The sequence below is a fragment of the Ochotona princeps genome, chromosome 20, assembly GCF_030435755.1.
Source record: "Ochotona princeps isolate mOchPri1 chromosome 20, mOchPri1.hap1, whole genome shotgun sequence".
Classification (NCBI taxonomy): Eukaryota; Metazoa; Chordata; class Mammalia; order Lagomorpha; family Ochotonidae; genus Ochotona; species Ochotona princeps.
In genome coordinates this window covers 10,155,959-10,168,776 of record NC_080851.1, presented here as the reverse complement: position 1 = coordinate 10,168,776, position 12,818 = coordinate 10,155,959, and the positions used below count along the sequence as shown (strand labels likewise).

At 43.1% G+C, this 12,818-nt stretch overlaps 1 protein-coding gene across 1 annotated transcript in view; it reads right to left on the bottom strand.

The window, feature by feature from the left end:
- Positions 1 to 2,539: 2,539 nt before the first annotated feature.
- Positions 2,540 to 12,818, bottom strand: part of VPS50 (VPS50 subunit of EARP/GARPII complex) — a 71,697-nt gene continuing 61,418 nt past the window's right edge. Inside the window, exons 24-28 of the mRNA XM_058678138.1 lie at positions 12,199 to 12,295; positions 11,408 to 11,566; positions 7,364 to 7,485; positions 5,377 to 5,566; positions 2,540 to 2,797 (exon numbers count right to left, since the gene is read on the bottom strand). Of these exons, the coding sequence (XP_058534121.1) occupies positions 2,678 to 2,797; positions 5,377 to 5,566; positions 7,364 to 7,485; positions 11,408 to 11,566; positions 12,199 to 12,295 (688 nt within the window). The 3' untranslated portion in view covers positions 2,540 to 2,677. The remainder of the gene's footprint in view (positions 2,798 to 5,376; positions 5,567 to 7,363; positions 7,486 to 11,407; positions 11,567 to 12,198; positions 12,296 to 12,818) is intronic.

Genomic DNA, 12,818 nt, shown 5'->3' with positions numbered 1-12,818 from the left:
AATGGGTCTCCGTGCATATGCATCTTAAACAACCATCCCATTACCAGAAGCAGCAGCTACCAGGCAGTGCATTTGTTTACTCAGGGAAGTTGGGGCTCCAGTGCATACACAGTCACAGAGAGGAAAATATCAGGTCTTCACATTCATAGTTAGACTACAGGGAATTCTACTCAATAAATGAAGGGTGCTCTTTATAGAGAATCTTCGGGTAATGAACAATGGTGAGTTACATCCCCACTAAAGCTTCTGGGGTTTCCTTTGTTTCCATTCTCTTTGACTGTCACCAGCATTACAACACCATTCTTCCCCCATCAACCATCAGGCAAGCTAAACTAACAAACCCCTGAAAGTGGTGATGCAAACGTGAACCAAAACACGCCCACCTGCAAACTATGACTTCTGTTCTCCAGGACACGGGTGAGGCTGGGGCCCGAGATAGAGGCTGTAGAGGGGGTGACTGGGATGAACAGAAATACAGAGAGGGAGTAAGCTAAAAGGGGTGGGGATGATTCCACGGGCGGGGCAGGGTAGCTAAGCAACTCACTGCTGGGCTTCACCAGGTGTCAGGGCTGTTACAGGACCACAGGTCACCTGCCACTCAGCAACCCAAGGGCATCCCCTCAACAGGCTGCAAAGGCTGCAGGCTCTGCATGGGGAAAATGGAAAATCCTTCAAGGGACAATTGTATGTCCTACAGTGGAGTCAGGGATTTCAGCAGCAGCTGGCGTGGCAGCACAAGCAGTGCCATGGACATCCTGGCAGTCTGTGGAAGGCTCGTTCTTAGGCCCCCAAAGGAATATATGCAAAGACCCTCGGGCAATCAGCTAGCAAGGGCACAACCGTTTTGAACATGGAGATGTCAAAGTAAGCACGGATGAAAAGAGCTGTCAAGTCCCGGAGTGGAGTCTAGTACGATCGTGCATGCTTTGGTAGCTCTCCCCGGCAGGCGACGGCTGTGCGTACCATCCACAGCCCAGGAAGAGCAAATGAGAGGAAACTAACCATAAAATCCATGTTACAAGAAAAAATTAAGAGCTTCCAATCAATTGAGAAACAAATAAGATTGATTAGTTCTTTATGTACGCTCCTGAATACCCAAGTTTATCTTACGTCTGCTTTCTTCATGCGGCTGCACACAGATATGCCTACAGGTCACAGCCACCAGTGACATCTAACACCACAGCAGATCATAACGACAGCATATCCGTATCTTTCTGAGTTTCAAATCGACAGTAAATGAACTGTGAAGTAAGAGGCTGGAAACAGAAACCCACAGACATCGTCTAGAAGTGCTTCAGGTTATCCTGTTCAGCTCTGGACAACCATAGGGACTGCTGCACGCTCCTCCCTGTATTGCTGGCAGTCCTCCCCATCTCCCCTCCTTGACGGTCACCTGACACTGCCAGCGCTTGCCCTTTCCAGTAACGTCTCGGCTCCCAAAGGCTCAGACAGGAGACCTGTGTCTAACACAATTGCTCACCATCCCGGAAGCTGCTGATAAGCACAAAGTGCTGTGTAGTACTCACCGGATCAACACGACACAGGCCTCCAGAAAGAACAAATACCAAACTCCTGAGTGGAGGCTGGCAGGAGTGCGTACAAAATGGACTTTCATATTATATATATACACACATGTAGATACACATATGTCTTCACGCAGTTACTACAGACCAATTGCCAGGGTCCCGAGGTTCACCAGTGGCTACACTGATACTGTGTTACATCTGTGTTTACTATGAATCTACTATTTAAAAAAGATATTATCCTATATTTATCAAACACACAATTCTGTCCTAAGTTAGTCAACCAAAATTTTGCAGTCCAAAGACAAAAGCTGAATTCAATGAACAAAGCTTCTATAAAAATATCCCATGTTCTTATTAAAAAAAAAAAGATGGAAGAAAACCCAGCCACCATTAGGTACACTATGTAGGCACTGAAAAAGAATCCTCAATGAACTTACTTTTCAATGTAGGTTTCAAGGATACAGAATAATTAAAATTAGAACATGCAGAAAAATTGCATTAGATTTATGAAACTGACTACCAGGTAAAAATATCAAATGCAGTCTCACACACAAACTGATCATATTAGAGTATAACATTTATTTAATTCTGTCATTTCTGATCATTTTATTATAACCAAATTAACCGTGACAAATACTGACATTTAAAAACAGAAAATACACAGATTTTCCAACTATTTTACTTACATGTACTTTTCAGTCCCATGCAGTACTCATAATGGGGAAATAGTGTACATCAGCCCTCTCCTACTCCAAGAACCAAGGCAGAGGGAAACAAGTGCAACACAAATTCGTTCTCCAAAAACTGCTCACAGACACAGGAAGCCACTGTTCCTTCAAATTATACATTTGTCGTACATTTTTCTGTAATGTGGAATTGTAATCACATAGCAATAGTTACCATGAGGCAATGATACCATTTCAGGAAGGGATGAGCAAATAAAACCCAAAATTGAAAAGAGGAGACCAGAGCATAGAAAAGTTATCTGAGAACATCACACACACACACGAATGCTTTTAAACTTTCCAGTCGGAGAGAACATGCACAATGTTTTCTTAGTAGATCGCTGTCCAGAGTGCACAACAAACTGGCTTCCATGTCATCTGCGTTGACGGGAGGATAATGCCACTGAGGAAAAGGCGCCGTGCTCGTTATCTTTTAGGTCTGTCTATGTCATCTATAGCAGCTAGAAGTTTTTGTCTTGCCTTCTTATTGATATGGGATCCCAGGCAAACATTCACCAGGTTGGTTAGCTGCTTCGTTGAATACTCCTGCTCAAAAATAAATAGATAGATAAAATAAGATCCAAACTTAGCAAAGCAACAGACGGGATCACTGAACCAAAAGCAGCAGGAAGCAACAGATGGCTTGAGCACCACAAAGCAGGGAGGAATGCCGAAAGGCCACAGCAGGGACACCGGGGGCAAGCTGTTTGCTGAGCTGCAGCACCAGGGAAGAGTAGAAAAGGCCTAGAGTGATGGCTCAACTGGTTAATCCTCCCATTGTAAGTATCGGGATCTCAGATGGGCACAGGTTTATGCCTGGCTGCTCTGCTTGCCATCCAGCTCCCTGCTTGTGGCCTGGGAGAGCAGTAGGAGACAGCCCAATGCCTTGGTACCCTGCACCCAGAGGAACTCCCTGGCTCCTCCTGGCTTTGGATCAGCTCAGCTCTGGCTGTTGGCATCCATTTGAAACTGAACCAACAGATGGAAGATCTTTTTCTCTGTCTCTCCTGCTCTTCGCAATTCTGCCTCTCCAATAAAAATATACAAGTTTTTTTTTTCTATTTTTAAGAAACAGTTGCAAGAGCTAGCAAAAGAAGTCTCCTGTGCCCATGGCTTTTTCTCAATTTAATTATTGCACATTTTATGCTTGTTTCTTTGATGCTTTTTTTAAAGATTTATTTTTTATCAGAAAGGCAGATATACAGAGAGGAGGAGAGAGAGAGGAAGATCGTCCATCCGTTGGTTCACTTCCCAAGTGGCTGCAATGGCTGGAGCTGAGCCATTCTGAAGCCAGGAGCCTCTTCTGGGTCTCCCACATGGGTGCAGGGTCCCAAAGCTTTGGGTTGTCCTCAATTGCTTTCCCAGGCCACAAGCAGGGAGCTGGATGGGAAGTGGGGCTGCTGGGATTATAACTGGCACCCATATGGGATCCCAGCACGTGCAAGGCGAGGACTTTAGCTGCTAGGCTACTGTGCCAGGCCCTATTTCTTCAACTCTACTAAAATTTGTAGCCACTAAGTAATGTTAAGACCATGAGTTCATCCAGTTCACATATTTAAAAACTAGTTGTTGGGCTAAGAATAAAAATGGATAGTAGAAATTTTTGCAGCTTAACTTGGTTCTAGAAGTTGAAAAGCAACCATACAAATAAGGAAAGACACTACGTACTCAGAACTATAAAGAAAAGGGTACCTCTCTTTACTGATAGCAACCCACAAGATGATGCAATTTCAAAATATGAGGGACATTTCACTCTGTAAAAACTCAGCAAACCAACGGATATCAGTCATGAAAGCTCTTCCAAAAGAGTAAGCTAACGGATTTCAGTCGGCCACGGAAAAGGAGAAATCTAAATGGGACATCATTCTGGCACCAAATAATAAAGCCGGGAGAGCTGTGCCTTTCCCCTTGGCTGCTGGTCCTCTCTCCCCAGCCCCAAGTCCTCAGAGCTTCCTTTACTAAGCACACTGCAGCACACTCCGCTGTGAAGCCCGCTGTACACAGGGTTACCTGCTGGTTCTCTAACATCACCAGGACTAAAGGTCAAGTTTTTCCCAAGTCTAGCTTACTGCTCAAAAACAACACAGCTGGCGCAGGTCCACTCTGCTCCCAGCAGGCAGTCACACCAAGCCTGGGCTACCCGTGACGCTCCGGGCTCATGGTCATTCCATCTTTTTACACCACTGAGAGCACAGAGAGCCTGACAAACTACACACAAAACAATCTCCGATTTCCACACCCAGATAAAGCAGAATTTTAGTTAGCTTTTTATCTACAATGATTATAGCTTAGGTAAATGTGAACACTAGAGTTATTAACATGCTAAGATTTTGTGATAATTTTAACACTTCCAAATTTCCCATTAAATCCATCTTTACATATTACTTATGTAGACAAATGACATAAAAATATTACAGAAAAGCTCTCCGCATGAAACATGCTTGGGTGATAAACAAGAATGCATCAAAAAGTTCATGGAAAAATGGAAAAAACTCAGTGCAAAACATTTGAAATCCATCCATAGTTTTTCCTTAAGACTCATTTTCCAGAAACTTTTTAGACCCTTGTTTGTTGAGCTGAACTGCACTGAAAACTCAACTATTCTAAATAACAACAAATCGTGTTTTTTTCCTCCACTTACCCATATATCTGCACAAAAGAAAACTATTTTGTATGAAATGTTAAATTTGATGTAAGATATAAGTTAAAGTCTGCCATTTAACTTTAACGTTTTCAATCTGCACAACGCATGCCAGTCTATCTGGGTGTTGCTGCTTCACTGTTGAAAACCACATGAAGGTTTACGCTAGATGAGAGCCTATGCCCTACGAATCATTTCAGCATTCTTGTTTTCCATCCACAAGTACCCTGAAGCTCACCCACTTCAGCCTTTTCCTGTAACACATCGGTGAGAAACACATGGCAAGCGCTCTGACTCTGGCTATGTTTCTATACGATCACTGTACTGACTCAAACAGGCTCAGAGGGACTTGAGTAAGGCACAGGGCACTGCACACACAATCTAAGCATGTGGTCAAAAAAAAAAAGCTCTCATAATTCTTAATTGGATAATACATCAGCTACACACACACACACACACACAAATTCTGCTTCCTAGCTCTCACCCTATGTTCCTTGATCCAGCGTTCCATGTCATTCTCAGTTAGGTAGTAGGCTTTAATGTAGGCTTCCACAAATTCTTTATCAGGAATGGGTCTAATATCTGTTAGCTTCTCAAGCTTCATTAAAAACTGTTGAAAATCCAACTGCATCAAGGCACGACCCTCATTGCTGCACTTTTTGACATTGGCATATCTAAGAAACACAACAATAAGTAAACAAAACTGTAAGTGATGGGTGGTCCAAAACAAAGGTTTATGCACTTGCCCTTTGCTCTGGCTGCTCTTTGGGTAGAAACAAGAGGGTTACAGGGTTACAGGTAAAGGAGCTTACCGCCTAGAGTCAGGAGGAGTGGGTTCAATTGTACCCTGTCACTGTACTCACCTGGTCTTCAACTTCCTCTTTTGCAAAGAGACTGAGTAACTCCAAGATTCTCTGCTGCTGCGCAGACTACAGTTCTATTCTCTGCCTCAATTGACATTTTGTAAGGTAAACCGGTATTCCCATTAATCTGACTGCCAAGGGTTATTTATAAAATCCAAAGTGATCTTAGTCTCATAAAACTGTTCCACACTAGAATTACTCAGCCCTAAAGCAGCTCATGACACTATCCTCCCATGAGTGCCAGACAAATTGCAGAAACGTAGACACATCCTCCTGCTAATCCCAACAGTACAATGCTTTACCATTACTAAGCCAGGTCTCATTTCTCCAAGCAACCATACAGACCATGGACAACTCAATCTTATGGCCTGATGATGGAAAGAGCTGCTGTCCCTTAGGAATTATGCAAGAAAACAAAAGCTTAGGTTGTTTAAAGTGACCATGACCAGGCTTCCCTCCCACCCTGCAAAGTACCTTATACAGAAATCTAACATATGATACTTCCTTTCCTACATTATTGAACACATGTATTGAGAACACTTTTCAGTTCTGACTGGTGACACAGCACCTTTTATGGTTGGTGACACTGCCATGTTTCACCCAGAAGTGCTTAGAGGGCACTCACGCATCACCTCACTGCGCCACCTCCTAATACATTCTTTTTTAGAACAAATGAGAACTTGGGCCCAGCTCAGTAGCATATCGTACTAATCCTCTGCTTTCAGTGCCAGCATTCCATGTAAGTGCAGATGTGTGTTTTGGATGCTCCACTTCTGATTCAGCTCCTTGTTTCTGTCCTAGGGAAGCAGTGGATGGCCTATGTCCTTGGGACCCTGCACCCACAGGCAGACCAGAAGTAGCTCCTGGCTCCAGATCAGCTCAATTCTGGCCATTGTGGTTATTTGGGAAATGAACCAGCAGATATAGGCTCTTTCTCTCTCTCTCTCTTCTAAATTTGGCTTTAAAATAGAGAAATGTTAAAACAACAACAACAAGAAAAACTAAGAACTAAAGAGAAATTGATAATGATAGTGTGAAAGTTCAAGTGATGTACAATTCTGAGTCACTGTACATGGTCTTTTGAAATAGTTGTCTGTATTGCCAGCATTCTATAATGGTGGCCGGTTCAAGACCTGTTTCCTCCACTTCCTATCCAGCTCCCTGCAAATGAGTCACTTTCCAAACGGCTGCAACCATCAGGGCTGGGCCAGGCCAAAGGCAGCAGCCAGGAGCTTCAGCTCTCCGTCATGGGTGGTGGGAGCCCAAGTCTGTTGGCCTAACTTGTGCTGCTTTCCAGGGTTCAGCAGCAGGGACCTGAAGTGGCACCACAGGAGGTGGCTCAATGTGCTGCAGCACACTGACAATCATTATGCTTCACATTACCCTGTCACCTACTAACTGGTTCTGTCACCTAAAATAGGGAGGAAAGTATAGCCAGTGAGATGCATAACGGAGCTTAAGGTTTCTTTCCTAATGGATTCCAAGTGCATTTGCTATTTAGCAATATCTCTACCTATTGTCCCTACCCCTTAATGATTTGAGTAGAACATCACTGATACAATTTATTAGTGAAGAAAGAAACAGATAATACTTTCATAAAGAACTTACCCTTCCACAATAGTTCTATTAGCCAATCGAATACAATGTTCCCAAAGAGTATTAGACACTGGCAAGGGTATCCGAACTCTCTTGGAAACTTCGTTCAATCTTTTGTTAAACTGTTCAAATTCCTAAGAAGACAAAAATTGTGGCTGTATGTAAATATCATTATAATGTCACAGTGATTCCCGACAAAACTGGTAAAACAAAATATTTAGAAAGATTCAAATTGATGCAGATAAAACAGAAAGAAATGTCAAAGATGATTTAGACTTGCTATGATTGTCTTAGAAAAATAGGATTAAATTATGTCAAACGCAGTACACCACATTTCATCTCAAAAGAAGTCTCATTAGCTGATTAAACAGTGCTAAGAATGCTCAATGTTCCGATATCTCAAAAGTGTCTACGGTTGTCAGCACGCAATAAAAGAGCTAAATAACCTAATTTGCCTTTAAAAATATCTTCGAGAAACAGTTTTTTAAACAAAAGTTTTAATTTCAACTCAGAGTTAACCATTTGTAATATACGGCTGTCTGACAAATTCTTTTTGCTAAATATTCTTGAAAGCAAATAAACTAATTACTAAATGACTCATAAGCCATGTTAACAGCTGCATCCCATGGTTCAAAGGAAAAAAGCAAAAAATATTTTCTACTACCTACAGAAAGACTCAACATTTTTTTTTTTTGGCATTCTGACATAACTGCATTCAAATTCAGAAAATATGTAACTAATGAAGACAACTCTAGTAGTTACAAGAAAGTAGTAGATGGCACACCTTTCAATAAATGTTTCTGGTTTATTCGGACTATTATCTAAAATATGCTCATTTACAACTACTGCTGTTGACCTTTCTTTAGCAAAACAATTCTAGGAACCTTACAAAGGTTTAACGTGATGGTTTCTTTGAGTTTGCTGAGTAGAAAAACTACACAGGGGTCAGCATGTTGGCACAACTGGCCAATCCTCCACCTACAAGAGCCAGCATCTCACACGGGCACTGGTTTGTGTACCTGCTGTTCCACTTACAATCCAGCTCTCTGCCTATGGCCCGGGAAATCAGGAAGGATGCCCCCAAACTTTGGCTCCACACACCCATTTGAGAGGCCTGGCTCGATTGGCTTAGCTTTGGCCATAGTGGCCATCTGGGGAGTGATCCAGTGGATGGAAGCTCTTTCTGTTTCTCTTCTTCTCTGTAACTTTTCTTCTTCTTTCTGTAACTTTGCTTTTCTAATAATAATAAAAGAAATCTTAAAAAAAGAAAAAGGAAGAAAAGCTTAAGAGTATGTGCAGCATTGTCTAGCAATAGGAGAAAAACAATCTAGTAAGAGCCTGGCTGGTGAAGTTACAACAGTGATAACTGTATTATCCCTAGCTCTTTTGTGACTTCCTAAGCCACAAGTTTCCTTAGGGTTTTACTTTTGACAGTTCATTGCTTTTAATTCAGTTTTAAAAAGCAGGCTGTCCATTCACTAAGCCTTCCTTCTTTTGTTTGTTTGTTTAAAGATTTATTTATTTTTATGGGAAAGGTAGACATACAAAGAGAAGGAGAAACAGAGAAAGATCTTCTGTCCACTGGTTCACTCTCCAAGTGGCTGCAGTGGCCAGAGCTGAGCCCAAAACCAAGAGCCAGGAGCCTCCTTCAGGTCTCCCAGCCGGGGGTAGGGTCCAATGGTTTGGGGCTGTCCTCTATTACTTTCCCAGGCCACAGGCAGAGAGCTGGATGGGAAGTGGAGCATCTGGGACACGAACCGGTGTCCATATGGGATTCCGGCCTGTGCAAGGCGAAGACTTAAGGCACTAGGCTACCACGCCAGGCCCTAAGCCTACCTTTAAAAGTCAGAGTTAAGCAAGTACTGCACTGCACCTGCCATTTTGCTTCATGGGATTCACGGCTGCGTTTGCTATGTAAATTGCTTTGGATTTCAAGAGGCACAATTCACTATTTTTATTAACCTTTTATATTAAGATAAAGCCATATATTTACTGGATAAAATAACATTCCACTTAGCAATAAATTCAATGTCTATGAATGCGTGTTGTTTAACAGCTAATAAAATCATTGCATTTTACTCAGAACTCGTCTGAGACAGCAAAACAAGCTTTTCTCTTTTGAATATTTCAATGTAGAAAAGCAACGGAAAGGACAAATGTGTCACAGACAAACTTCATGCTCTAAGAAGCCTTTAACTAGCTGCTGAAATAGGGTCAGCTCAATAACCTGATAGAGCGGCACTGTCTTATCAAAGTCATGTCTCCTGTAAGGAAAAAGAACTGCAGCAAGCCGACTTCGAGTAGGTGTGCTTGCTGAAGGCAGGAATCTCTCTTTTTCTATCTCCCAGAGTGCCACAGTCAGCACCTGCTAAGATCTCAATATCTGTGTTCCCTGAACACACTGGAATCCAGACGCCCAGGGAGATGGTATTAAGAGGGCAGACTCCCAGTGGATGGGTAGGTCAGGAGGGCAGAGGCCCCCGATCAGAAGCAATGACAAGGTGTCGCAGGTGAGGAACTGCATCCTTGCTCCTCACTGCACCTGTCTGATCTCGGAGCTGAGACTGCGCAGCCTCCAGAAGGGTGAGAAGTAACTACAAGCTGCTTAGAAGCCACCTGGCTGTGGTATTTTTCATAACAACCCAAAAGGACTAACATAATAGTATACCACAAGACACAGAATCATCTTATCACAAAGAGATTTTTTTTAAAAAAGAGGATGCTATTATTTATAAATTTACAAATTACTTTGATTGTTCACATTCCAAACAGTAATTTACACTGAAACTTCGTTGGTGTTCTAAAAAGTTCTTCCTTTGATTATCATTCAAAATCAGTATCTTAGACATTCTGAAGTTGTCCATGAAACTCCATGAAAAATTCTCATTACCTTTTAATGCCCTTTTTCCATGAATTCCTTAATGTTCTGACACTTACCTCTCAGATCTCATGGAGATTTCTCGACACTGCTTACTGAGTCCTGGGGTAAAGGATGGCCTCACAGTCACAACCCAGTCCTCCCAAGGGTGCCCTAACTTGCTAGGAGCTGGCACACAACATCAATACCACGGACTTCTCTCTTGCTTTCCAGGTGTTCCAGGATATTATTTACTGCCTGGTGTAGGCAGTAGGAATGACTGCGTAAATGCCACTGCAGGCAGGAGGACAAGAAGAGCCCATTCCTCTTCACTGACAAAGGATGGAAATCACAGCTTTTTCTGAAAGCTGCTTGTGTTTTCTGGGATGCTCTTTCCCCACTCAGCTACCCCATTAGCTCACCTCTGTGTCTCCTTCAGGACACTCCTCTGTTCTCAATGTACGCGCTCCTCTCCCACCCACGTGCCTGCACTGTCTGCTTCCTCTTCCGCTGGCCCGTCTTGTTTTTCAAAGCACATCCAACACCTGATGCCACAGCTCAGTTTGCGGACACTGGCATGTAACTTCCTGGGGCACATTGGTGCTGAAGTCACAAGAACACTGCCAGCATCTCTCCTGGTGCATGCCAAGGGACCTACAAATACCTATTCCTGCACAGATGAGGATGCGGCAAGACGAGCTACAACTCCTTCCAAGTGCTTTGCAAATGTGCATCACCAAGTACAAAAGAGATATTTGTGTGACACACAGAAAAAGTAATGTGACTTCTAGGTAAGACAAGTTGGAATCATCAGGGGCTTGGTTTGCTGCTAATGAACATACACACTAAGCTAAAGAAACAGTGTGTAACAGAAATATTCCTGGTCATCAAGTCATGGTTACTGAGACGGCATGATTAGGAAAATAGACAGAACATTCAACAATCCAGCCATTACTCAAAGGAGGAAATCAGTGATCAAAAAAACAGAAAGTGTACAAAGCGTTCTGACACCTACACAAGAGCACAAAACTCAAAGCAATCCTGTCTCAACTCACAGACTCTGAACAGCACAAGTCAGGAAATCAGCAGTGACTCCAACCTCACTGTGTCGGTCTGCAATGACAAAACACCTGCCATGCCACCGTGACACCTGCCATGCCACCATGACTGTCGAGAAAGACGCTTCCCAGAGCACTTGCCTTCAGCAACGCATCCACGTACATGTTGTGCTGCGACATAATCTCCTTTATGTCCCACTTCACATTGGCCATGAGCAGCAGCATCTGCTCGTAGTCGATGGCTTTACCAGCTACAATCCAGTAAATGGGTTTGCGTAGTTCACTGGCAGTTGAGACTGTCTGAAATAAATTTCACAGAAGTGAAAATATTTATTTTCTAAGAATACAGAAACACCAAATATTTTGCTCCTGTTTCTATGTCAAATCTGAAAACACAACACTGTGCAAGTGGAGCTTTAAATTCGGAATATATTTAACTTGAACACAAAGGCCTCTCTCACACATCACTGTGACTCACTGGTAAGCCTGGAACAGCAGCATCAGTGGAACGTGGGCCTGTCAAATCCTCCTCCAGTTCACCTCAGGAGACCACTACCCTTCCCAAGCACTACTCTAACAGCTTCCAAACTGTCCAGCCCCCTGAAGTCCACGCTCACCCTGCATGAAAACATCACACCCATACCGCTCACTAGGTCTAAACCTCCCAGAAGCTTCCCAGCTTCCTTGGAGCAAAGTCCACTTCCTGGCTGGGAGGGCTTTGATAAATGATGTTGCTCCTGCTTCCTGCTCACTTCTTCCCTGCTCCGAGAAATAGCACACAGGTACTGTGCTCTCTCCCACCTTCTATGCCTTTCCCTTGCTCCAGTTAAGGCAAGCACACAAACAACACCAAAGCGTAACAACAGCAACACTGAAGCTGCAGCAGTCCCATCTTGCCACCAGCAGAAATGTCACACAGGATCTTCTCTGACCTGAGAATAGAACTGCTGAAGAAAGGGCTTTTTGACTGCGGGCATCACAGCATCCAAGTGAGGCTGCAGGAACTCAAACTGCTCAGCCAGGAACACCCTGAGGGGAAGAATAATCTGTTGAGATTAACACTTCAAAATATTTTCTACTTCAGTAAGCTCCCTGTATCACCACCTGATGTGTCCATTAGTGATATCTAGCTGTACGATAATTAATTCTGAGCTTGTCATTAAATGGCAATATGGGCAGAGATAACAAAAGATTTTAAAAGAATATAACAAATTTATATATATATATATACACACACACACACACACATATATATTCATTTTAAAGATTCCAGTCAGTTCTAGACAACAGACTCTGATGTTCAGACTCAATATCTAACACTTTTCAGAAGTTTGCTCTCAACACAGAGCAAAACACAGCTGGGCTGGGACATTCCAGCGTGCTGTAGCTGGAGGGCGCCAGCCCACAGGGTGGGGGAGTGAGTGGCTGGGGAGCGGGCCTGGACCACAGTCGACAGATGCACTGCCATTTTTGCACTATTTTTCTTCATTTTGCGCTAAGCACATACAAATCCTCTAGCCACACTGGACAACGTCTGTGTGTAAGAACTTCT